Below are 27,483 nucleotides of genomic sequence, written 5' to 3' on the forward strand. Positions count from 1 at the left end.
CCTCATTAGTCTGGTCACACATGTCCCCTCACAGTGGCTTCAGTTTTGAATATAAGGTACATAAAAAGACAAATATGCCAAAAGCAGCTAGATTCTGATAGGGAGATAAGTAGCTTCTGCAATTATTACATTTAATTATTACATGTGGCACAGTGGTTAAATGCTTGACTGCTAACCAAAAGGTCTGCAGTTCAAATTCACCAGCTATTCCTTGGAAATCCTATGGGGCTGTTCTACTCTGTCCTACAGGGTCGCTACGAGTCGGAATCAACTTGATGGCAATAAGTTTTTAAATGCTGTAACAACACCTCACAAGATAAAGCTCAGCTCAGTTAAATTCCTCCAGCCCATTCTGACCCACATGCACTGAGTGATTGCCCCATGAATTCACCTTCTTCAAGCTGAAATAAATTAAGGGTTAGTTTTCACCTGTCCCAACCATAAACAGATCTAACTTTTCAAAAAAAGTTTAAGTGAGGTATATGATCCATTTCAAAATAAGCAAAAAAAAAAAAAGGGCAGGGGGAGGGGATGTGTGAATATAGATCACTTCATTTAGCTCTGAAAGGAGAAACCGCTTACTCTAAGGATAGGTTGATCTCCTTCAAGTTCATAAGGCCTCTGAATTATGTGAGGAGACTTAAAGGTTAAAAACATGGTTTTAGAAGTACGATGTTAATTCTTATTATTTATACCAGATAATTCCTAATCTAATTTTGACACACAAATCCAGATACCTCACCTACTGAACAGTAAAAATTTCTAAATCGGTTCAATGTAATTCTAATTTTGAAATCAATATTTTGCCCCAGGACATTAACTGGAGGTCTACATAACTTTTGAATTTTCCACTTACTAATCTAAATAAAAAGTAATTAATTTTTATAGGGAAAAAAAAAAAAAACCCTCTCTCTGTCTTAATCTCTCTGCTGAATATTTTGGGAAAACAACAACTAGAGATTTATTTTTTTAATATGCTAATATTATAAAAAGTCTGAATTCAATTTACCTGAGGGAGAGCCATGCGATGAGGCCATGCTTTTGACCTTGGAGTCTGACAGTCGAGAGATACTGTTAGCTCTAATTCGAGGAGAAAACTTATCCGATGGCACTAATCTGGCTCCGCTCCGAATGACGGCTTCTGCGGCACGTGAAGAGGCACTACCTCTGGATATTGTTGCTTCAGAGTCACTACGAGCGGATAATGAACCAAGCCTTGTTCTGCGGGGCTGAGCCAATAAATCAATCCTAGAGATGCTGCGCCTTCCTGTGGGGGGCTTTGACGTAGAACTTGTCGTGGATACCTCAGAAGCAACGGATGCCTTGTCAGCATCGGCCAGTTCACTGTCTGAAGCTTCACCAAGTCGTGCTCTGCGCAACAGGGAAGTCCTGGTAGGTCGTGGCCTTGGAAGCGTGGTTGATTTACTGGATGACCCAGATGCTGCTGGAGAAGTCTTAGATTTAGTGACTTTACTTCCTTCCAGTTTGGAATGTACATGTTCATCAGCTGAGGTAAGGGGAGTCCTCCCATGAGGTTTACAAGGGTAAGTCTCCTGATCAGATGACAGAATATCAGAGATAGCAGAATGAGGTACACTAGAGGTTTGGTCGTCATCTGTTAAATCTACCGAAGGCTGTCTTATTCTTCCACTGGATTGTACAAATTTACGACCATCTGCTCGTGAGCCTACATCTGTGGATCGACTTTTTGTTTTCTTTTCAACCTTCTCCCTAGCTGAAGATGATGCTTTTGTAACATCTTTGGAAGGAGAACCTGAAGAACACCTATCTTTATAGAGACTAGTGAAGCTCTTTCGCTTTTGGGTTGACTTTCTTTCAGTTTCTCCAGTAACCAGACTGATTGTACTAGCTGTATCCACATCAGATTCTGGTGAAATAGAATTGTCTCTATTATAACTGGGAGTATCTGGGCCGTCATCAGTTTTATTATCTTCACGCAGTTTAGCTTCTAGAAAAGCCATTACTGCTTCTGTGTCTTTGAGAATAAGGGTTGTGTCCATACTAGAATCGGTATCCATAGAGTCGCTTCTGTCTCGTATTCTACTTGCAGAGGTTAATGCTAAGGAAGGGGGGGTAGACGAAGTCTGTTTATTTATATGGGGAATAAGTTCTATGGGTATGTTTGGGCTAGGCTTTTCTATAGTGAAGCTCCCTTGTCGAACTAATGACTTGGAAGATTCCCTCTTGTCGCCTCCCTTTGAAGTTTGACTTTTTAGAATTTCCTCAGCTTTTCTTCTCTTGCCTTCATTTTGTATCATTCTTTCTCCTTTACTTGTCAAATGTCCAGGAATTTTTTCTTGAGGCTGTGACTCTTGTTTAAGAGATTCTTCCCTGCATTTATCTACCTGACCTGAAACATTTTTTGAAGACAATTTAGTGGGTGTCCATTCTGCCTGCTCTTTTTGTTCTTGTTGCTGAATTTTAGCTAACGTTTGCTTTACCAAAGAAGCTTCCTTATCAGTTTCACTTTTCTCCTTCCCAGGAGCAGAGCTGCCGAAGTTAAACAGTGTTTTGTTATCTCCAGCAGTCTTAAGAGTCTCACCATTTACTGTCCTGTTCATTTTACTAAAGCATCTGTCAGCATCTTGTTTATCTTTTTGCGATACCTGTGTTGGTGTTTCTTTCTCCTGAAGTTCTGTGTCTTGTTTTTCTCCTATCTCTGACCTCTGTGTTATAACCTTTGCTCTGGAGCTCTCAAGAGACTTTTCCTCATTTGGAAGCTGGGGAAGTGTTCGTCTTCTTCTCTCTCCCTGACCAGCCAAGGAAGCTGCTAAGCCAGTACCTCTCAATGAAATGCCAGAGTCAATAATGTCTGTATCTGTAAATTAAAAACCACAAATATGAAAGTCATTAGGGCAAGAAGAAAAACATAATACTGTATCACATTACATTTTGAAGTAAGTATAAAATCAAAACACTTAAAATAAGCCAGTATTATAATCAAGTCATTTAAAAAGTACAATTCCAAGGTGCATAAATAGGCAGCTTATTAATAAAGGAGTCAGGAAAGCAAACTGTGAGTGAGACGAAAATTACGATCACTTGACCTTAAACCTACATCGGTTGCTCTCTTTTTCTTTTAATGTGTTTTGTGTCTGGGCAGTTCACTGTGTGCATTCTTTTTGTGACTTTTCCCATCCTGGAAGTTTTACTCCAGAAAACAGACCGGAACCAGTGTATTGTAGAAGAGAGATGATACTTAATAAGCATTGTTTATCTGTTATCTCTCAATTTTAAGAGTAGAAAATTACTTAACTAAAGTGGAATATGCAGAATACTTTAAGAAAAATGCTTTTTCAATTCTAAAGCTGACTAAATGAATTTTAAAATTATTAATACTTGTTATAATTTTACATATGGAGGGATTTTTAAATTTTGGCCTTCTGTTATATTAAGGTCTCAGAAAGAAATAAGATGATCACTTTCTTTGTTTCAACTAAGTAAGAAAATATATACTTCGGTGTTTCAATGTGAGGAAATTAAGAAAATATTAAGGAGGATTCTCTTGGTTGTTAAAAATGAAATAATTCCTAGAAAAAGATATATATTTTCAGGAAAATATAAATTAAAATTATAAAGTATTCTAGTCTTTTGGGAATCAGTGGCGAAAACATGCTTGATACAGCATTTGTGGATCCTTTTATCCTTTATAATTCTAAACGTTTGGCATTTAAAAGTCATGGAAATATAATGGCTATGATGCAGAAAAACATCTACCAAAACTTACTGATTAACTCAGCATTTAATCACGTTTTATCTCATTATTTATTTATTTTTCCTGTATATACATCTTATCTCCTTAGTGTGAACCGAAGCACCTAAAATCCAATGACTGTTTTACCTTTTTGTATTTTTCTAGCATTTCTCCCACGATCCTGCCCCTAAGAGATGCTCAATAAATACTTTAACAAAAAAACTTTTAAGATTTAGGAAGATTTTTCAGCTTATCTAAATTATTTATCTAAATAAACTCATTTAAAACATGGTCAAACAGGAATGAAATAATGAAGGTCAAGTGGCCTATTATTTTTTATAACGAGAATAGAATTTTGCTTTCAACAGTTAATACTTGATACTTTCTATAATGGATTTTTTGGTAAATCTATCTAGCCCCTCTGTCTGGTCTATTTGTCTGTCAAACGGTGCCTAGTGTATGTGAACCAATCTGCCAGTTCCTCTCACTGGAAAGTAAATGAACAGGACAGTAAACGGGTAGACTCTGAAGACTGCTGGAGACAATACAGCCTTGTTTAACGGAGGCAGCTTTTCTCCTGGGAAAGAGAAAAGTGAAACTGATAACGGTGTTTCCTGTACAGGTTGTCTCTTTCCCCCTTTTCCTCCTCAGTCAGGGTCACACTTTAATGCTGTCTGCATCATCAGTCAAAACAAAACCCCATCTCTTGTATGAACATGAGGGTAATATGTGAACGTAACAGTTTATTTCTCACCATCTAAATTTAGTTTGTTTTTGAAAAACTGTGATGTCTGGTCAAAAAGAGTGTGAGAGAGAATACCATTTTCTAGAGGAAGAGACGCAGACAACTCCATTATCCTTTCTTCTTGATCATGTCTTGTATGATTAGCAGCCAAACTAGCCCACTGTGAAACCCAACGTTTATTTCCAGGTGAAGGTGCGCTTTCCTAAAGGTGAAAAGCAAGAGAATAAAATAATGTAGCCTGGTCTACTCTGATTCTCACAAAACAAAATTCCATCTAGTCACAATAACATGCTATACAAAGTAATAATTAAAGCTCACACTGCTATATTATCATTTAAATTTCCTCGTATATAAAATGAAGGTTCTCTAAGGTTCCCCTTTTGACTACAACATTCTATTATTACTGTGAATGTAGCATAATTTTCAGTATTAAATACTAATAATGTTACTAAAATAAACTCTTGGAGCTTAAAATTTACTGCGTTGACAGATAGGTTCAGGTGTGTATCATAGTTTTGCGGCTACACCAGTGAGTTAGTTCCCCAGTCTAAGAACAGGGAGTCCAAAGGTTTATCCCAAGGTTGTTCTCTCTAGCTCTCTAAAGGTCTCTCAAAGTCAGATTGGTTCCAGTGTCTGAGACAGCATTAAATCTGCTAGGTCATGTCTTCAGGATTTCAACAACAAACACAACCTTTAGACGTCTCTCTACAGCACTTTAAACATTTCTAGAAGGAGTTAGAAATTACTCAACCTTTAAGAATCTTTCCATAAACTGGTCTGATCTACACCTGCCCATGTCTAGATCTGTCCTTAAGGCAAGAACTCCTTGAACTTTGAAACCGAATTTAACTCATGATATGGTCTCATGGACTTACTGACATATACTGACAATCTTTCCAACAAAGGCAATCTAGGCATTTAATATGGCAATATCTAGAGGATATAGGAAAGAAAAAAAAAGCTCCCTTTCACTAAAAATCTATGCCAAGGTTTAACACTGAAACTGGAATGACACTAGGGAATGGAAAGCTATGACTGAAAGTTTATTTTGAACTGTTCAAAACAAATATTTTATCAAAAAGTGTCAGATTTATTGTATTAATGACAACAGGTTAAATACTGATGAAATAAGTATTTCATGCAGATTCTGTACTATGTGATTTCAAAAATAGTAGATTAATTATACAGGATGCTGTACATACAATGAAGCCTCTGGGATATTATTTGATGCAAGTAAACCAAAGCCTGCTAAATCCTTGAATTCACTTTCAAGGTCTTATGGTACCTGTCTGTCCTATAGGGTCGCTATGAGTTGAAATCAATTTGATAGCACTGGGTTTGGTTTGTCTTTTTGGTATCCACAGTTCTGTGTACTAAAGACAGTACCAGGGCCATTCACACTATGCCAGGAATACAAATTCATACCATGCTAGGAATACCCACAATAAGGTGGGTTTCATTCACAGACTTTTATTTAGAGCCATTCTGTGAAAATTATTATGATTGTCTGTTTAGGTAACTCCTACCTAGGCAGGTACATGCTGGGCTATACATAGATTTTACATGGCCTGGGTTTAGAAATGGAGAACAGGGGGGTGGGGGGAGTCTAAGTTCACACTCATCAGAACCTTTCCTGGGTTAATCAGAATACTCACACAGTGCCTCGAATAAATATTACCTGTTTTCAATAAGTAAATTGAACACCTTATAGAATAAAAACCAGAGTAAAAATTCTTCAAGATCAAGGTGGGGAAAAAAGAACACTAATATACAATAATTGCTTTGACAGTTTTCAGGATATGGCAGACCATAAAGTGACAATTTTAACATTAATTCGAACACATATAGGTCTATTTACCCTTGCATAAAATAAATATTTATATTTTATTTTACTTGTAAAATAAGTAATTTTATCTGTATTTTATTTTGCTTATATCTTAAGGTTTTATTCTATTTATATTTAATTATCATTTGTATATTTTAAATTAACTCATTTCCCAAGAAGCAGTACGGTATAACAAGTAAGAGAATGAGTGGAGAAATCAAGGCTGCTTACACTTCAAATTTGGCTCTATGAGGTACTAGTTATAAGACTCAGACAAGTTAATCTCTATGTATTTCAGTTTCCTTATTTATAAAATGATGCACTGAGAGCTCTCATTGAGTATTAGCTCTTATTATTTGAATAAATTAATTAATACATCTGAGCGATATACATTTTTTACAACATTTCTGCACATCAGTATGGGATGAAACCCTAATGTCTTTTACAAGGCAATAAACATTTGCTGAATGCGTAAATCTGAAGCAGGTGCTATACTGGGTGCTTTATGTACTTCATTAACCTGTTGCCATCTAGTCAGTTCTGACTCATAGTGACCATACAAGACAGAGCAGAACTGCCCCATAGGACTTCCAAAGCTGTCATCTTTACCAAAGCAGACTGTTAGATCTTTCTCCTGGGGAGTGGCTGATGGGTTCAAACTGCTGACCATTTGGTTGGCAGCCAAGAGCTTAACCACTAGATACCAGGGCTCCTTGTACTTCATTAAACTTCCTTTAAATACAATTTAACAAAAATACTACTTACATGAGTGATCTCAGCTAGTACCTTATTTTCACATAAATAACGCATGCCTTCTACATTTGTTTGCCAACTGCTCCCTCCCCTCAACCCTGAGGTATTTTCCTAAGTGCTGCTGTGTCAGTTTTTCTTTTTCATGTTATATAGTGGCACTTGGGAAAATACCTCACGGAGGGAGGTTGTAGAAGGCACAGCATTGTTTGCATAAAAGTGCGTTAAGTGGCAGTTCTGAGATTTGAGCTCAGGTCTTTCCAGCTCTACTATACCATTCTGACTCCATACTATATTAACCAAACTCTTGTTAATTTCACATCATTTTAATTACGCCCTGGGCTATAGTGCTCTGGCATTTATTTAGGTATCTAAGTTGTATCTATCACATACTACCTTGCACGTGGTTACTGACATGACATGCAGGTCTTTCCGTTCCAGATACATGACCTCCTAGGAGGTATAAACAGTATACAATTGTTATCGACTGAACTGTGTCCCCCCAAAATATGTGTTGTAGGTCCAACCCATATACCTGTGGATGGAATACCATTTGGGAATAGGGTTTTCTTTGTTATGTGAATGCAGCCATGTCAGTGTGGGGTGTGTCTTAAACCAATCACTTTTGAGATATAAAAAGAGCAGATCAGGCACAGAAGCAAAGCAGCAGAGATAAAGGGAAGGCAGATGCCACGCCACATGAAGATCACCAAGGAGCAGAAGCTAAAAACAGACAAGGGCTTTCCCCAGAGCCAACAGAGAAAGGCTTTCCCTAGACCTGTGCCCTCAAGTCTTATTTCTAACCTCCTAAAATGTGAGAAAATAAATTTCTGTTCTTTAAAACCACCCATTTGTGGTATTTGTGTTTTAGCAGCACTAAGAAATGAAGACAACAATATTTCTTGTTTTATCTCATAATGCCAATTAGAGCAGTTACCATACAGCCCAATAACTGTTCATTGAAATTTAACATTTTCCTCACTGAATAAAGAATATAAATTAAAAAAAAAAAAACAGATTAACAAAAACTAAAACTGAATTGTTAAAAAATTGCTTTAGGCTTTCATTAGAAATTGTGAAAATTTGGTTTTTAGAAGTGTTTTATAAGAGGATATATTACTTAATATAATTAACAAATGATAAAAATTTACCTTTTGTGCATGTAAAAAGTTAAGTATGAGAAAGAGATGTGTACCTCTGAGTTGTGAAATCCAGGTGTACTCAGTGGTTTTCTTTCTTCCATTACTACTGCGGCAGAATTGATAGCCCAGTCTTTAATCAGATCTTTATGTTTTTCATTGATAATAGGCCTATTATAATCCTGATTGTCATCTACTCCAAAGACCTAGGGGGAGAAAATTATTTTATAAATAAAAATGGAAAGCCTGAGCACCAGATTAATATGTGAATATTATTATTAGTAACAGCACAGGCAAATAAAAATATTTTAAATTAATTTCAATAAGAAGGAAAACTTTTTAATGACAGAGTAACACCCAACTGGTATGATGGTTGGAGAAAAAAGAGGGAAATGACAGCTTACATAAACATAACTATCTTTTTAAAATATATAGCCAATGTACTATTGGATAAAAAGAAATATTTAGGGTATTATATTTAATTTGTTAAAAGATGTTTATAATGCTGTCAAACATCATAATAATGCAAAGAGGTAGCAAAGAGTACCTCTTCAGCTTGTTTCTTTGCTCTGTATTGTTTGAGAAGCATACTGAAAAACTATGAACATACGACTGACTTTATCTGTTCTTTCCCTAAGAAATGTCTAACATTTATATGAGTTAAATTTATACATACACTTTTGTAAGGGCCCAAATAACAAATTTTACTGTATGATCTTTGTAGAGAGTAGAGCATAACTCTCAGACTTCATTGTGCCTAAAAATTACCTAAAGACCTTTGTTTGAGAATTTCTGAGCCTACTCACACAAATCAGCATTTTCAATAAGCACGTTGTCTTGGTCCAAAGTTTTTAAAATATCCTAAATACAGAGACCACTAATTATGTTTTTTTAAAGGGCAGAACCTGAGTCTTACTCATAAGGCATATAATAGGTACATAGTAAACCAAAAAACCAAACCCATTGCCAATGAGTTGATTCCGACTCACAGCATCGCTACAGAACAGAATAGAACTGCCTCATATGGTTTCCAAGGAGCGCCTGGTGGATTCAAACTGCCGACCTTTTGGTTAGCAGCCATAGCACTTGACTACTGCGCCACCAGGGTTTCTAGGTACATAACAGGCCCTTGGAAACCCTGGTGGCATAGTGGTTAAGTGCTATGGCTGCTAACCAAAGAGTTGGCAGTTCGAATCCACCAGGCGCTCCTTGGGAACTCTATGGGGCAGTTCTACTCTGTCCTATAGGGTCGCTATGAGTCGGAATCGACTCGATGGCACTTGGTTTGGTTTTGGTTTAATAGGCCCTTGGATACCACCCAACAGACTGGAGAAAGGTGTGGCTACATAAACTTTAACATTCCATCTTACTAATAAAATCTCTGCTTCGTTCCCATTGGAGCCCTGGAGGCTCAGTGGTTGAGCACTTGGCTGCTAATCAAAAGGTTGGCCATCTGAATCTACCAGCTGCTCCTCCTAACCCTATGAGGCAGTTCTACTTTGTCTTACAGGGTCGGTATGAGTCGGAACTGACTTGGCAGCAACGGGTTTGGGTTTGGTTTTTGATTGTTCCCAATGCTTATTCTTAATTAGTTGTGGATATGATTATTGCAATCATGAAAAGTATTATGCATTTCAATGAGTAATTTGCAGAAAGGATCCTTGGAATCTACTTGAAGAGCCTTTATTTTCTGTAACAAGAGAAATACCTTGGAAACCCTGGTGGCTCAGTGGTTAAGAGCTACAGCTGCCAACCAAAAAGTTGTTAAAATTTTGTTAAATGGTCATATGTACTGCTATCAGGTAAGTTTTGAAGTCCACATTTAGTAAAATTGGTATTGGATTTTCAAATTCACTAAAGCTTGTAAATTTCACCACTAGATGGCCTTATTACTTAATATTTAATTCAAATAGAACTCTCACTTTGAAAAATTATGATCTAATATTCTGTTGAGTGGCAACTGACTTGACAGAAACAGGTTTGGGATTTTTTTTTTTTTTCTTCTGTTGAACCACTCAGTACTCAAATTATCTTTGCTTTAAAAGCAAATCGTATATTATTAACTTTAAATCCAGTATGAATTTTAATAATACTTGGGAGCAAAATATACAAAAGCAAAAAAAACAAAAACTGCTTCATTTTGTTAAACATTAGAACGAGTTAAGTTTAACAATACTAGTAAAAAAAAAAAAAAAAAACAAAAAACCTGAGTAAACCTTTCTGTATCTTCTGCGTTTAACCCCATTTGTAAAGGAAGCTAATTAGAGCTACTCAAGTTATTTCAATGTCTGTCTTTAAAAAAAAATTAATTAAAATTATTTCTAACACAAGTAATTTTCTTCCCCTAAATTTACTGGTTTGTTTCCTTATTTTTATGATTACTAGAAAAAAAATCTAACAAAATTAGAAATAAAAGGTAAAAATAACCCCATGTGATTATTTGAATTTTTACATATATTTCGCATGTTAATTTAGAAACTGCCGTAAGTAATTACCTGATTTCAGAGATTTAATTCTAATCCATATTCAAGACCTGATTTCCTCAAATATTTATTAAACACACCAGTTTAAAAATAAAATATAATATGCCCTGCAAATCACTTCTGACGCTATTCTGAAATGACAACAAAAGGCATATACAAAAAGAACTAATGGTTTAGGGAAGGGAAGCTAAAAGTTGTATGGAAAGAACATGAACAGCTTGAATCTATGTATTTTAAAGCTATCATACTTTTTAAAATTTAAAAAAGTATATATAATCTGATATATCTAACAACTGGACAGAACTTGAAAGTTCCTCAAAGCTGAAACCTGGCTTGCTTGCTTTCTTATGTTCTCATTCTATATTCTGTCCCGTGGTGATTTCATCCATGTCCAAGGCTTCGTACTTCCATTACCAACTATATATATAGCTGCTTATCTGTCAACTCTGGATGGCTGTCAAAGGTACTTGAAATGCAGTGTTTAATACTACAATTCGTTTCCCCTCTACTCCACCTTGATCTGGTCTAAACCAAAACCCCAAATTTGGTTTTGTCTATAAAATCGTGGTCTCTCACCAGCTAGGGACTTCCTTAGGCTAGAAGCCTGTAGTAAGAAATGGGGTCAGGTTCCTGTCTATTTTTATGCTGCTTCTGTAACAGAACTCACCACCCCAAGTTTGCTAGTTAGTTTCTGACTATTCCAGGGTAGAAGCAAAGGGAAGGGGAGTGGTACAGGAATAAAACATATTTCTGAACTTGTACTATCTCAGCTCTCTGGGGCTAGTGGATGTTTAGAGAGAACTCATTTATCTTGGGGCTGCGGAATGGCTCTCACATGCTCTTTCTTACAGTTCCCTTGACCTAGGAAGATGCATCTCTATTTTGAGGAGTGAACCTATGACACTTCCCCAGCCTCTAGGTTTGGGGTAAGAAGTTAGCACCTCTCTCCCCACCCTACTCCAAAAATTACGGGACATCTTTTTCTATGAATATCTGCATGTGATGATTTGGCATTTCACTTTGGGATTTCACATCTATATCTAGGTGTTTATGCTAAACATCGATTTTAACATCCTGTTGCTGAAATAAGGTACTTATTTATCTGTAGGACAGGAGGCTAGCAACTATACCAAAAAACCAAAACCACTGCCATCGAGTCAATTACGACTCATGGCGACCCAATGTGTTACAGAGCAGAGTTGCTCCGTAGGATTTTCTTGGCTGTAATCTTTACAGAAGTAGATTGCCAGGCCTTTCTTCCATGGAGCTGCTAGATGGGTTCAAACCACCAAACTTTAGGTTAGTAGTCGAGGGCAAACCACCATGACAGAGGATTTAAAAATATTTATGACTTAGTCCCTGCTCCCCCTCAGAGGTTAGAAAATGAAAAAAAACCAAACCCCGTGCCGTCGAGTCCATTCCGACTCATAGCGACCCTACAGGACAGAGTAGAACTGCCCCATAGAGTTTCCAAAGAGCGTCTGGCGGATTGGAACTGCCGACCCTTTGGTTAGCAGCCATAGCACTTAATTAACCACTACGCCACCAGGGTGGTACAGTATAAAACAAACCAAACCAAACCCGTTGCCATCAATTTTATTCTGTTCATAGTGACCCTAGAGGACGGAGTAGAACTGCCCCATAGGGTTTCTAAGGAGGAGCTGGTGGATTTGAACTGCTGACATTTTGGAGGAGGAGAAATTCTTTAAGAGGATAGAGTATCAAGCCCTGTACTGTGACCGAATGTTTTCTTTTCATTTATTGTTTAGCTTTTTGTTCTCACTACAAGTTTTTGTGATTTACCTAGAAGACTAGGAAGGAACCTGGTACTCTGATGGATTTTCTAAGGAGAGGGATATCATAGTGGCAGGAGTCAGGGGAGAGTATTATTATTATTATTATTATTAGAGGTGTTATAGTTGTTAGGTGCCATCAAGTCAGTTCTGACTCAAAGCCACCCTATGCACAACACAATGAAACACTGCCAGTCCTGCACCATCCTCACAATCGTTGCTATGTTTGAACCCAATGTTGTAGCCACTGCATCAATCCATCTCCTTGAGGGTCTTCCTTTTTTTCACTAACCCTCTACTTACTAAGCATGATGTCCTTCTTCAGGGACTGGAACCCTCCTGACAACACATTCAAGGTATGTGAGACAAAGTCTCACCATCCTCGCTTCTAAGGAGCATTCTGGCTGTACTTCTTCCAAGACAGGCTTTTTCATTCTTCTGGCAATCCACAGTATATTCAATATTCTTTACTAATACCATAATTCAAAGGTAACAACAATACCTCTTCGGTCTTCCTTATTCACTGTCCAAAAAAGCTTTCACGTATATATGAGGCAACTAGAAATACCATGGCTTGGGTCAGGCACATCTTAGTCCTCAAAGTGACATCTTTGCTTTTTGACACTTTAAAGAAGTCTTTTGCAGCAGACCTTCCCAAGGCAATCCGTTATTTGATTCTTGACTGCTGCTTCCATGGGTGCTGATTATGGATCCAGTAAAATGAAATCCCTGACAAGTTAAATCTCTTCTGTTTACCGTGATTTTGCTCATTGGTCCAGCTGTGAGGACTTCTGTTTTCTTTATGTTGAGATGTAATCCATACTGAAGGCTGTAGTCTTTGATCTTCATCAGTAAGTGCTTCAAATCCTCTTCACTTTCAGCAAGCAAGGTTGTGTCATCTGCATAACGCAGGCTGTTAATCAGTCTTCCTTCATCCTGATGCCACGTTTTTCTTCATAGGGTCCAACTTCTTGGAGTATTTGCTCCACATACAGACTGAATAAGTATGGTGAAAGGATACAACCCTGACACACACTGTTCCTGATTGCACACCAGGCAGGGTCCCTTGTTCTTTTCAAAAGTCTGCCTCTTGGTGTATGCAGTTTCCACAAGAGCACAATTACGTGTTCCAGAATTCTCATTCTTTGTAACGTTATCTACCTTTGTGACGTTAACTACCTTTAATCCAGGCAGTTAACAGCATAGTGCTCTCCTCAATATAAGTTTGGATATATAATTTAGAGGTCTTCATAAATATCATCAGGCATTATGTTAACATTATAAAACGTGAATCTTGGGACAATACATAAAATAAGGTTACCTACTGAGAACCACACAGAAAAAAAAAATGAACCAAACACTATAACTCCATAATTTGGGAATGGGTGGATAGCTCATGTTTTGAACTGAATTTTGCCCCCAAAAGTACATTGTGTAAATCCTAACCTTTAAGCCTGTGGTTATAATCTCATTTGGGAAGGAGTTGTCTTTGTTATGTTAATGAGGCAGGATTAGTGTAGGGTGTGTTTTGAGTAAATCTCTTACAAAATAGAAAAGAAGTAGATTAACACCAAGCAGAGATGGGGGAAGACAGATGCCAAGACACATACAGATATCCAAAGAATCACGTAACAGAAGCTGAAAAGACAAGGACCTTCCCCCAGAGTCAACAGAGAGAAGCCTTCTCCTAGAACTGGCACCCTGAATTCGGGCTTCTAGCCTCCTAAACTGTAGAAAATATATTTCTGTTTGTTAAAGCCATCCACCTGTAGTATTTCTGTTATAGGAGCACTACATAACTAATACATCTCAGTACCTATTAACTTCTACAGGCACAGAAAAACAAGGATATGGCATTTCCACTTGGTCATCTTTTTACAGAGATCCTATTTTAATAGCAACTTCTCCCAAGTTAAGATACAAATATATATTCTGCTCCCCTTTAGACTTAGGAATACAACGTGTTTTGGGGAAAACCTGATAAGGTGTTAGTGCTTATCTTACATCTGTGTATCATTTGGAACTTTTGCTTACTCTTGATTTCTTTTGACTCTGCTTTGCTTTTGATTTCAAGATTCTATTTTCTCTTACTCCCCTGTATGATCTTTTTCAGTCTCTGTTCACTCTTATTCTTTTGTCCATCCTATAAATTTTGTTGCTAACAATTTCATCTTATGTCTATTTTCACTCTATACATTCTCCTCAGATGTTCTCATCTCTTATTTTGTACTTAGCCATCTCCTATTCTCTAATAATCTCCAAATCTGTATTTCTGGCCTAGACCTCTTACCTAAGATCCAGACCTTTATACACAACTAACTACTGGACACATCAGCAGCTTTCTAACTACCTTCTCTACTGCTGGCCTTTCTGATTTACAATTCATTCTTCATTCTTCCACAGTAATTTGATTATGTCACTGTCCTGTTTAAATTCTTCAACAACACCCCACTACCTTCAGCATAAAAAAATTCTAAAGTCCTTTACACAACAGCCTTCAATATCTAATCCAATTTCATCTCTCCAAAAGTAACTGGGGTCATCTGAACAAGCCCTACTCTCTCTCCTACTTCTGCATTTCTCTACAGGCTGTTTCATATTTTTTTGAAAGCTCTATCCTACACCATGCCTGTTATATGCCTGTTATGGGATTACTGCACACATTTTAAAACTAACTCAGGTGGCAATTAAATTAAATGTTTATTGAGCACATTTTATAAGCCAGTATGCCAGGCACTAGATTCCTGAACTCATGGAGTTTACATTCTTTTGTGTGAGTGTGTTTGGTGGAGGGAGTGGAAATAAACAGGTAACTATCAAGTGACGATAACGGTTATGATTAAAATTAAACAAGTTGATTTGACAGTGACTCTGGGGCTTCTGTAGGATGGATGGCTAAAGAATTCTCTGAGGAATGGATGTTTAAGCTGACATCTCCTCTTGGAAACTACTGGTAGTCTTCCTCTAACATCTCGTGTCTATCAAAGCATTTATCATATTATTTTTAATTTATCTATTTTTATCTGTGTATTGCCATCCCAGTTCTTGAGGGGAAGAATTCTATCTTTTCAATCTGAATCTACCCCAGTGGTGCAATGGTTAAGAGCTCACTTGGCTGCTAACTGAAAGGCTGATGATTTGAACTCCCCCAGTGGCTCTGCAGGAGAAAAGGCCTGGCGATCTGTTCCCATAAAGATGACAGCCTAGAAAACCCTATGGGTAGTTCTACCCTGTCACATGGATAGCTACGAGACAGAACAGACCTGATGGCACCTAACAACAAAAACTCCTAACACAAAGCCTGGCACATAGTTGATGATGGATAAAAGTTGCTAAATGAATCAAGGAAACAAACCAGCTCTCAAATGATGGAGTGAAAAAGGAAAGCATTAGATTGCATGCAAACTTTCAGGACCAAAGAACGTATAAGTTCAAAAGGACAACAGCTGATGGCCTCAATCCCACCTGAGACATCCAAACTTCAAAAGGGAGAAAACAGGTGACAGAGCTCATCCAAGCAATTTGATATGATGCCTATATCTTGCTCCTTTCCTTCCAAAAGGCTTCTTATGCCTTGATTCTGATTATTCTTGGCCTTTGTTTTCTCCACACCCACAGATTACTTCATCTTCTTCAGACATTTGATCCCTGGTTCTCTGGTTTTTGTTTCTCCAGAGACTGACTTTAGTTAACCTGAATTTTTGGCTTTTATCTTTAACTACAGCTAGTGGAAACATCAGTTCTTTTTCTCTGGTATTCACAAGATAATGTAGTGATCCTGGCTTTTCCCTATAGTTATGGTCTAGTTTTGTTTTCTGGTTTATGCAAACTAAGAATGACTCTGTGCTATCTACCCAATCACATACTACTACTACTCCCTTAAATGAACCCTGATACAAAATCTTGGATTTACCTATAGTGTGCCCATAATACTTTGTTGTCAAAACAGGGTCTCTCTTTGAGAACAAAAAGATGTTATTAATAACTACACACTCAAACAACAGGTGTGAACCAGGTTTTATGGTCATCCTGTGCATCCAGGGGGTCCTGGCAGCACAGTGGTTAAAGAGCTCGGCTGTTAACCAAAAGGTCAGCAGTTCAAACCCACCAGCTGCTCCTTGGAAACCCTATGGGGGTAGTATGACTCTGTCCTACACGGTCTCTGTGAGTCGGAATCGACTTGACATCAATGGGTTTGGTGTCTAGCCAGGAGTTTCCTAAAGAGTCTCATCTGCAACAATGACTTGTTTCTTGGCATTCTGCTGTCCTGGCCTAGCGCGTCCCTTGCACTGTAGTTTCCCCCTGCACTTTATATTTGACCCTTTCAGTATTAAAAGCACTTTCAAGGACTTCTCAGTACCCTGCATAGAGAATGATATACAGAAACTTCTAATAAGGGTAATAATAAACACAAAAAAACAAAAACCAAATCCACTGCCATCGGGTTGATTCCAGCTCACAGCGACCCTATAGGACAGAGTAGAACTGCCCCGTAGAGTTTCCAAAGAGCAGCCATAGCACTTAACCACTACGCCACCACAGTTTCCATCGTTTATAAAGCTGTTATGATAAGCTCGGTATTGGGATAAGCCTTTTTACATATCTTACTGAATTCTTTTAATAACCTAAGTGAAATCTGTCCCCTTTTACAGATAAAAAACCTGAGGCTTAAACCCATTAATTTACCCAAGTGCACACAGCTAATACATGCAGAGCTTATACTTGATTTCAGACTTGACTGCTTGCAAAAGTCCATGTTCTTAAATACTACAATATAATCCCTCACTGTAAAATAATCTTTTACTAGAGAACACATCAATCATTATGAATAAAATAGCCATGAATCAAACAAGGGCATAGTAGAACAAATACTAATCTGAATTTTAAAACTTACCATTCCCTTTTTTTTTTTTTAACTTTTATTTCCTGACAGTCTTTAAAACAGCAAACTACTTGTTCTCAATAACCAATGAAAGAAAATTATGGATTTTGAGATAATTTAAAAGAACTATGTATCATTATCAACTTACAATGATGAATATAATTCAAATTCATCAAGGGTCACTCTCTATACCAACAGTGTGTCCTTATTCAACTTTCTTTAACATAAGCAGGAAACTTGCTTTATTCATCTAATGTTTCTCAAATCCTGTATTTCTTCTTCTTAACCACTACAACAGAATTTATTGCATGACATCTTTTCCTAGACTAATAGGTCTCCTAAAGTTTGGAGTCGTACACCTCAATAGTAAAACATTTTGAGCGTGCACTCCTCAATAAACATATATTTAGAAATTACATGTGTATATCAATGTAGTAAGAGAACACACTCTAAAATAGAAATAAAAAATGATATTAAAAGCAAACCTAAGTGCCAACATTCTTCCTGCATCCCAAAGAGTTATCTTGTGCACCTCCTGAGAGATCACTTTGGAGATAAGCTAAACTACAGCATCTCAAACATTATTATGTATATGAATCACTAGGCATCTTATTTTTAATGCAGATTCTGATTCAGTATGTTTGAATAACAAGAACTTAAACGAAAAAATCAATGTTCAGACAAACTTATATGGCTATTTCCGGGGGGGGGGGGGGCAGGAAATAGCTGATTCTAAAGTCAACGTTCTCTTGCTGTGGGTAAAACCGGGGGAAACTACTTTTTAAACCAAACAAAAACTATTATACACATAAACTAATAATACCAAAGAACAATCTGAAACATAAAAAATGATGATTACTAGGCATATACTTGGCTAAGTTAAGAATATCATAAACAAACTGGTTTTGTTTTCATACTTCTTTTCTATCACAAAAGACAACAGTGAATGGAAATTAAGACAAAAAGGATGAAGAAAAAATTAATTTACATATATGTATTTTCACCTGCTTCCAACATGCAATTAGAACACAGGAAACCTGTGGTTAGGTATTATCAACTAACATTTAGGTTTATGATAACAAAGTCATAGCAATCTGATTTTTTGGTTATAGGGTTTTTTTTTAGTGTTTAAATAAATAAGTGAAAATACTATTTCTGAATTGTATCTTAAATTTATACAACTTTAAATATCACAATAGTTTCAATGTACAGGATTTTTTATATTTGAAACTCAGGAAAATTCAGAATACAAGCAAAATAAAATCAGAAGGCATTTTGGTCTTATGGTTACTCTTGCCACTGTCTACTAAAACCCTAAAGTTTCAGTACCACAGACTGCATTAGGACACTTCAAGATGACTTTCCAATAATTTTAAACAGTCAAATATGCCATGCAAGAGCTAACATCATGTACACATTTCAATTATTTACCTTGTCAATCATTTTTCTTGCTTCCACTTCCTCACTGTTGGGATTCTCTAACTCAATGGTATAAGTACCCTTGTCACTTTGGTCATCATCATTATCCTTTTCAGAAGTAGCAGAAGCAGCTTGATTTTTTAACATTTTATCCATTTCCTGGCTTGGTCTGTGCCCAAGACTCCCTGAACTTCTTAATAATGCAGTTTGCAGGAAGGGTATTGACATCGATGGCTCCTCTGATTTCTGTTTTAACAATTTCCCATGTGGAACACCATGCCCCCCTCTCTGATGCGCAGAGCTAGTCTGTAAAGACAAAGAAACCACTTTGGCATCTGCTGTTGGAGAGTTTGCTTTTTCAAGTTTTGTATGTGGTGTTGAATAAGTAGTTTCCTGACACAAGATTCCCGCACTCTGAGTAAAAGAATATGACCGTCTTTTTCTGGGATTGTCTTCATCAAAGAATGCAATCATAAAAGCAGTTTGACTTACAACAGCTTGGTCTTGATGCTTTTCAGTAGCCTGGGCCTTCTGCAGCTTTTTGTGCTCTGAATGGTGGCGCCTTAAGTGTTCTTCAAGAGTTGCCCGTTTGCTACAGCGCCTGTGGGCCCCAGCATTCTCTGAATCGCTTTGTGTGCCATCATCGTGTTTATTTCCTGGACACAAAAAGAAACCATATAATAGACAAGGAAGAAAAAAATCCCATGTAGAAAATTAGAAGCATATACAGAAGTGCTATTTGTTTTGCCTTTCTCTCCCTTTTCAATCCAGAGTCATATGTTCTTTTCAGTAACAGGCTCTGCAAACTTCCCTCAATTGCAATGCTTACATTCAAATTTTATCAGCTAACAATGAGGTCCTTTATAAACAATTGAATAGGATTGCCTTTCTTTCTCCAAATTTTAACTTTATAATGACTCATCAATGCCTTAATAGATAAGCAATGCTATATCATCTGTGATAGTTTGTATTCATAACACCAATAAACATCCTGACTACAAACCTTGCCTTATTTAAGCAATCAAGACTCTAGCATTAGAGAGAACGAGAGATAGGAAAAGAGTGAGCCCACTAAAATGGTTATTTTTATACAGGAAAAGAGGGTACAAATGTAATAAAAATGTGATGAATCTTAACTTTTGATAATGTTCAATACTTCAAAAAGTATATTTCTTTTTTAATAAAAAGACTCAAATTTGTAACTCCCATCAATTATTGTACCATTTTCCCCCAAATATCTTTGGAGCTTTGAAAATTTGCATTTTTGTGCTCTAAACTCTGGTAGCTTCAGAGTTAAATAAAGCATGCCACAAGGCCTATCAAAGAAGAGTAAATCTATGAAATAACTATATAAAGCTATTGAGTAAATGGCATGATGCTAAATAAAACCAGATAAAAAAATCTACTTCTGTCTTTCCCATAAAGAACATAGAGTCAAGTTAGAATATATTTGGTTTTTGAAACATTAGCTTCCTAGAGGTTTTTCTGTATCATAATCAGTAAAAACCATTTAGTTACTCTACGTGGTTCTCTTAGTGATTAGATGTGAAACTATGAAAATTACTTGATTTTTCACTGATTTAGAATTCTCATTACCTAAAGAAGTATATTAAAAAAAATAATCAAATGGTAACTATTATACTATTACAGTATGAAATTAGTAGGAAGTCAAGAGTTATCCTGTGCATGTTTTAGAGTGTATCACAAATCAGGGCTTAAATAATGGCTTCTTTAGAAGCTACAAATGAATCTAGTCAACCAGGTACGTTCTAATACTTCTGGGCCTAAATCTGATTTTCGGATTTCCCTGGGCTACAAGTTTTAATCTGAGTACCTGCTGAATAATGTGGCACTGAACAAGATGATTATATGAGCTGAAAAGACTCAGGTACAGGGGTCTAGGAGGGAAAAAATTGAGTTTTAATGCTCATGGGTTTGTTTCTAACGGTTTAGAGCTTACCAATTGGTGCTAAGTGATTTGCAGAAAATGGCAGGTTAGAAAAATGCATACAAAAGGAAGGAAAAGGCTCAGAAGAGAGAATGGCACAGCACACAGGAAAGGTAGCATTTTGGAAAAGTAACAGGCAAGAGAAACAAAGAGAATGAGTAAGAGGAACAAATGGAGTGAGACTAAAATGAAGGAGGCTGGGGGAGTACTTCCAGCAGAGCAATAGTGACTAATATCATAAAGCTCAGGTATGATCACAAATATGAAAATCTTCCTTCAAATTAGTCATTATTCAAAGTGCAATCTGAAAAGAAAAAGCAGGTGTTTAATAAATGGAACCCTTGCCTCGGGAAATTAGGCTAAGAATCAAAGATATTGGATGGCAAGCAAAACTCAAACAAAACCACTAGTTCAAATACAAAATTAAAAATATTACATTTTACAAGCAATTTCACTGTTCTATTGGCTATATTGGAAAGGTACCTAGTTAGTAATATCTGAAAATAACTCCAATATGTATTTCTTTTGTAAAAAATATGGCATTTAAAAGTAAATTACAGTCTTGAATAATAATATATATAAATACACAAATCATTTTAATGACAATACCATCGTTACAGAATTGAATTCCTGTACCAACATATAATATTTGGTACTTCAGTGGTGTTAGGCCCTTTCAGTGTCTTTCCTATCAGTTATAGTTTAAAACTTCTCTTAGATACTAGCCATTTTCTTTTTCAGAAAATTATATTTCTCAGCATTACACAAACCAAAACTTCTGCTGAAAACTGTAATTTCCTGTTTTCACTCAACAAAAAGATCACTAGAAAACTCCCCTCACAAAGTTTCTTTCTTTCCATTTTTTCTGTCATTAACTAAGTCTACATATGTTAAAGTTCTGTCAGCGTTTTTTTAAGAGTAGAAAAAAAGCCAAATCACTTGTCATTGTTGTTAGTTGCCATCGAGTCAATTCCAACTCATGGCGACCCCACATCAGTAGCTGTACCCAAAAGAAGCTGCAACTCTCCTAAAGGGTAAAAGTGTATGGGCTTTGTGAACAATATTTTCCTCACTGTCCCAAAGCGCGTGCACTTTACTCTTGTAGGAGCAAAGTTTTTTTGGTTCTGTTTTGTTTTGTCTACTTTCAAGCTTCTGACTGATCTAAACAGTTGCTAAAAGTCTAAATATTATAAAATTGTGACTATTTCCTATAATTACAATTTTTTCCGAGTCTGGGTATGTGGGTATATACTTTTGATATCCTAAATTGTGGAAAATCTTTATCTGAGCAGGCCTGATTTTTGGAAAAAGTCAAATGTCATTTGTAAATATGTCTGCAGAAATAAAATGGATCTATCTTGGATCAAAAATGAGTTATAGTCATAAAGACATTTTCTTGGATGGCTTATAAAATGCTCTGAAGGCAAATCCAAAAAAAGGTTCTAAAACAACTTTAAGCAATGGCAATGTACTGGAATATATGTTTACCTATAAATCAGCTTTGAAGGATAATAGTAATTTGCTTGTATATTTCTGGTAAGGTCTTTACAGTCTCAAATCATTAATATGTATTGTATTTTCATGCAAATAACTTACACTTTCTACGTTTGTTTGTCAACCAGAACCCCCTCCAGTAAGGTATTTTTGTAAGAGTACTATGCTAATTTTTGTTTACAGCAACATGAAAAAAAATTGGCACAGTGGCGCTTACAAAAACTTTGTGGGAGGAGGCCACAGTCTGCAAACAAACAAAGAAGGTACATGTTATCTGTGTGAAACTACGATGTATATATACATCAAAATCAGGCTGACTCACAAATGGGCCTTGTTCGAGAGTAGAAACCATCTTAAAATCATTACTTAAAAATAATGGCTCATATAGAAAATACAATAGCACCCTGTCAAAGGTGTAAAACCTGTGAGACCCAGAAAAACAAGGCAGTCCTGTCAAGTTCCAGCTCTCACAGGTTTCACTGTGTTTTCTACAAATAGACAGCAATAGAAAAGTGGTTAGCTGCACCCTGTCAGAGGCAGAAAACTTCTGAGACCCAGAAAAAAAAGGGAGTCCCTCAAGTTCTGGCTCTCGCAGGTTTCACTGTTTTTTATAAAAAAAAATAATAATAAAATAAAATTTTTTTTTATAATGAATAAAAAAGTTATAAAAGGGTTTAATAAACATTTTTTAGAAGTTATCTTTTAAAAGGCTCTTCTAGCTCATTTTTTTGTATATTAAGAGTGGTTTAAAACAGACTAATTGAATTGTTTCTAAATTTTGAAGGTTGACACTGCCTCATATATTATACTAGGATATCAGTATTATTTATTTATTAAATCCATAAAATGGTCAATTTACAAATGGATAGTTTTTATTCGTATGCTTTAACCTACGCATACACATATAGGTCTCGATTATATATTTAATGCTGTTTTTACTTTTTTAGTAGAAGTAAAAGATCATTTGTTGCTTTGTGTGCCACTGAGTCATTTTTGACTCACAGTGACCCCATGTGACACAGCAGAACAGCCCCATGGGGTTTCTTAGCAATAATCTTTGTGGAAGCAGATCATCATATGCCAGGTAATTGCTGGTAACTACATTTTTCATAGAGTAATAGGCCCCAACAAAGAATTAGATAATCATACTGTCTCAGTAATGTAAAATAAGCACAGGAATACATTTCCTCTTTATTTGAGAATCCTAGGGTATAAAGTGCTGGTTAAGCCAGGGATCACACTGTCAATGACAGTGAATCTATTCACCATTCATTCAAATTACTGAATGCATAGCACCTGCACAAGTCCTGGGTGCGGTGTTACAGACAGCAGGTAAGTCACAGTCTGACCTCAAAGCACTTTTTTAAAGCCCATTAGCTCCCCGTATAATAAAATAGTCAGAGTAACATGCAACCACAATTTGCTCAAAACTGTTTTCCTTATGGACAGCTTGTTAAAAGTAACACAGAGAAACACAAATCTGTAGTCAATTGTAAAACAAATTTAACGGGCAAAATCAACTGGGGAAAAATGATCAGCTGACACAGGTGTGAAGATTTACTTATTCGGCCAACTGTTAAATAAAGGATATATATTAAGTAAATCACAATGAGCATTTAATTGTGACTTTCACAAAAATTTTTTAAATTAGATTAATAGATTCCTAGCAGCTATCTCTAAACCAAAAATCTTTGTTCTATGAGAACGGCTTGAAACACTATGAACAATGTGACTACATTCCCAAAGTAAAACTTTTGCCCCATTATCAAATGGCTTAAAATTTCTTTCAAAATCTAAATATTGATATTTTGCTGGAAGCATCATGATAGAGATGAATAGAATGTATCTTTTCCTTAAATTAAGCGAATGATGGGAATTATCTTCTAGGGAATTCCACTAGTAAACTAAACAAATCTTGTATTTCTATAGAAAAAAGAAACATATTTAATGATATAAATACAAATTCACAAAACCAATCTGGTTTTGGCAAGAAAATGAAGAAAGACTATTTTGAATAAGTAAGTTGGACATGAACAGTGTGGCTTGCTTTTAAGCTTTAAACTTAAATATAAACCTTTGAAAAAGCAGAAGTTTTCTACCGAACAGATAGTTCAGTGAAGAGCGAATTTTCTTTATCATAAAATAGGAAGTTCTCAAATGATCAATTCACTTTACCTTTCAACCTTTTCAAGTAAACTGGAACATCACTTTTAATGCTTTTGGAATCCACTTCTGTTCTTTCCCATATCATTTGAGGAGGGTTGTTCTGTGCTAGCCAGTCAGCCACTTTGTTTTCTGGTGCCATCATCCCTGTTTGAATTCCCAGCAGGTCTTGAGTTCCAGGAGAGGACTTCTTTGACTTGTGGCGCTGATCAGAAGTAAACTTTGTCACGTGGTCTCTAATAGTTACCTTTCCTGGGGTACTGTCATCAAATTCAATGGTAAATGAAGCATGCCCTGCACCTGTTGTGTGGGGACTTGGTGTGTCTTTTGTTGGGATTTCATGAATAGTGCTCTCTGTTATTTGTGATGGTTGCTGGAATTCTTTTGTAGGGATTTCAAAATAACTTGGTTCCCTACAGAAAGGAAAAAGTACTTCTTCACTTGCAGCTGCAGGTTGTTCCTCAACTCGCTTGGAATCTATGCTGCACCCTAATGAGAAAAATAAGAGAAAATTCAAAATATTTGGAAGCTTCTAGCACTTGAAGGAGTCCAGCAAAGACCACCTGAATTACTCCTTGAGAACCGAAAGGCAGATCCCAGTCTGGATGAAAAACAATGGCATTTGTATCAGAGAATAAATGTCACAGAGAAGAAGAATCTTGACTATCAACAGTATGCTTTAGTGAATCTGCTGACATCTATGTAGTATTCACTTAACAGGAGAAGATGCAAGTTAGGCAGCAGCAAACGCAAAAGGACAGCAAAGCAAACCGAGATGGACCTTGCATGGCTAGATCCATTATCTTTTCCAACTTGGATCTAGAAATCAGAGTACAAAAGAACTGAAATGTATACATCTAGAGCGACAGAAAAAGGATGAATATCCTTGTCAAGTCATCAGGATGAGATAAATGAAATATCTATGAATATAAGCAGAGCTCCAAAAACAGGTACTCAAAAGAGGATACAGAAGTAAATATGTAAGCGATGCTCTAGAAGTAATGACTGCACTTACCACTCTTCACCGTCACATTCACAGACATGACTTGCAGAATGATATAAAATAATATTACCGATGTATGATCCTTTCAAAGAGATACATACATTTTATAAAGAATGGTTAAAGATAAAACTTGTGGGTTTGCAGCATTGCAATCCAAGCAGCAGTGTGAAAGAAATAAGCTAAAAATAGAAAATTGAATTGCCAACCAATAATTCCTGAAAAAAATTAGTGTACGTCCGCTTATAGAAGGATGTGCACAGAATGTCAAAAATCCTTAGAGGAAAGCTGAATTATAAATCTCAGATCATTAACAATGTGGCTGAAGGAGCAAGCACCTCTAGGACACTATCACTACTCTTCTGTTGCCATAAACACTAACATAGAGGCATAAAAATAAATACATTTACAAATATATAAAGGAATATACATGAAAATAACAATTGGAAAATTTTAAGTATGTGTTATTAGTGCAAATGCAAAATAAAAAAGATTAAACTACTCCTGTTCAGGAAGTAAAAGAACCATGTCTACTATCAAGATGGTGAAGAGTGAATTCAAATGATATGTATTCCCCTAAAGCTCAGAGACGCATTCAGTTTTTAAACAGGTTGACCGAAAAATCATTTGCACAAGAATTTACTAGGAAGAAAAGGCAATACAGGGAGACTAAGTTGTTTTCAACCATTCTCTAACTAAGTGGAGTATTTAGACTTTTGAAACATCTTCTCAAATATTAAACCTTAATGGGATTCATCAGGTGTGATAACTGGTTTCTTGGCAATACTCTGAATATGAAACAATCATAAAATGGTTTCCTTTTAAGTTGTAGAATGGGTCAGCTAAATCCCTGTAATCAAATGTGTGGTGTAGGGTATGGAAGATGTCCATTTCTAAGAATGATAAACTTTCTAAAGGGGGGAAAAAAAAACTAAATAGGAGGCAAAAAGATTATATTAACAATAACAATTTTAATGTAAAAATTATCTTTTTAAGAATCTACTTAGTTTTTCTTTCCACTGAAAACAAAAGAACGTTAGAAAAATGTTATCATAACAATATAGCAATAATGACACAACTCATAATACCCTAAAGTCATTTTAATTTTTTTATTAAAGAGTTAATTTGTCTTTTTCTTATTAATTAAATGTCCACTTGGTGAATGCTTGGGCTGAAGGTCTGTCACTTAAAATTTCTATGAGAATAAAATGAATTACCTACTCCTCATATATTCACAAACTCATTAATGTTATTTGTTTTATTTTTTAGTCATAAATTCATTTACCATACATAATGTACGGAACTTTATCAATTCCGTACAGTATAATTAGTTTGTAAACCTATCCTATCAATCTTTTTGTGCTTTTGCTCATTATTAGGCTAGCAGAGTAACACTGGGGCCAAAAGGTGGTAGTTTCCTACCACTGTCTTGATACCCAAATAAAACTGATGTGGTTGAGCTATGAAGCAAAAACCTCAAATAGCTGGTACAGCATTTGTCATCCACTTGTCACTTATCCATCAAGGGAATATCTCCTCCTTTTTCCTCTAAGAAAAATTCAAAATTAATACACATATTCAATGTGTCCCATTATATTAAAACATCAGAAATGAACAACTCCGCACACCACTTTTTAAAAGGGTGCCATTCCATAAACTGGTCCTACTTCAAAACTGCCTTTACCCACACGACTAGAAGCCTGTAATTTATACAGGGTAACACCTACGTAAGTTATTCAGAACTCGCTTATCCAACAATGTCAAAGAAGCACAAGAGAGTGGAAAGGCAACACATTATGATTTAGCGATCAGAACCAGGCAGCCTGGCTTAGTGAAAACCTGACTGAGATTTGAAATCAGATAAATCCTGTCTCTATCAGTTTTGTATTCTCATTTTCCTAATCAATAAAACGGGGAGACGATATCTACCCATAAGACTGTTGTGGAGGTTTAGTGAGGTAACTATTAAGTGAGATTATTTAAATTACCCAGAACAAAAGCTTGGTACAAAGTAACCACAAAAATAAACTTTTCTTTGAATTCTCTTCCTCCAACTCTCCAACACAGGAAGAATGAGGGAACCAAGAACCTAAAACAAAAACTCTAACTCTAAAAAGCTCAAGAGAC

At 36.2% G+C, this 27,483-nt stretch overlaps 1 protein-coding gene across 33 annotated transcripts in view; it reads right to left on the reverse strand.

Annotated features, from left to right (window-relative positions):
- Positions 1–27,483, reverse strand: part of CEP170 (centrosomal protein 170) — a 133,299-nt gene that overhangs the window by 37,784 nt on the left and 68,032 nt on the right. For 23 of the 33 annotated variants that reach the window (XM_064276741.1, XM_064276733.1, XM_064276736.1 and 20 more), the window contains 5 exons: positions 24,369–24,845; positions 18,764–19,407; positions 8,231–8,380; positions 4,536–4,662; positions 1,010–2,839 (listed from right to left, as the gene is read on the reverse strand). In XM_064276741.1, the coding sequence (XP_064132811.1) occupies positions 1,010–2,839; positions 4,536–4,662; positions 8,231–8,380; positions 18,764–19,407; positions 24,369–24,845 (3,228 nt within the window). The remainder of the gene's footprint in view (positions 1–1,009; positions 2,840–4,535; positions 4,663–8,230; positions 8,381–18,763; positions 19,408–24,368; positions 24,846–27,483) is intronic. The other 10 variants (XM_064276755.1, XM_064276757.1, XM_064276761.1 and 7 more) reach the window with 4 other exon arrangements.

Source organism: Loxodonta africana, chromosome 25 (genome assembly GCF_030014295.1).
Source record: "Loxodonta africana isolate mLoxAfr1 chromosome 25, mLoxAfr1.hap2, whole genome shotgun sequence".
In the NCBI taxonomy this organism is placed as follows: Eukaryota; Metazoa; Chordata; class Mammalia; order Proboscidea; family Elephantidae; genus Loxodonta; species Loxodonta africana.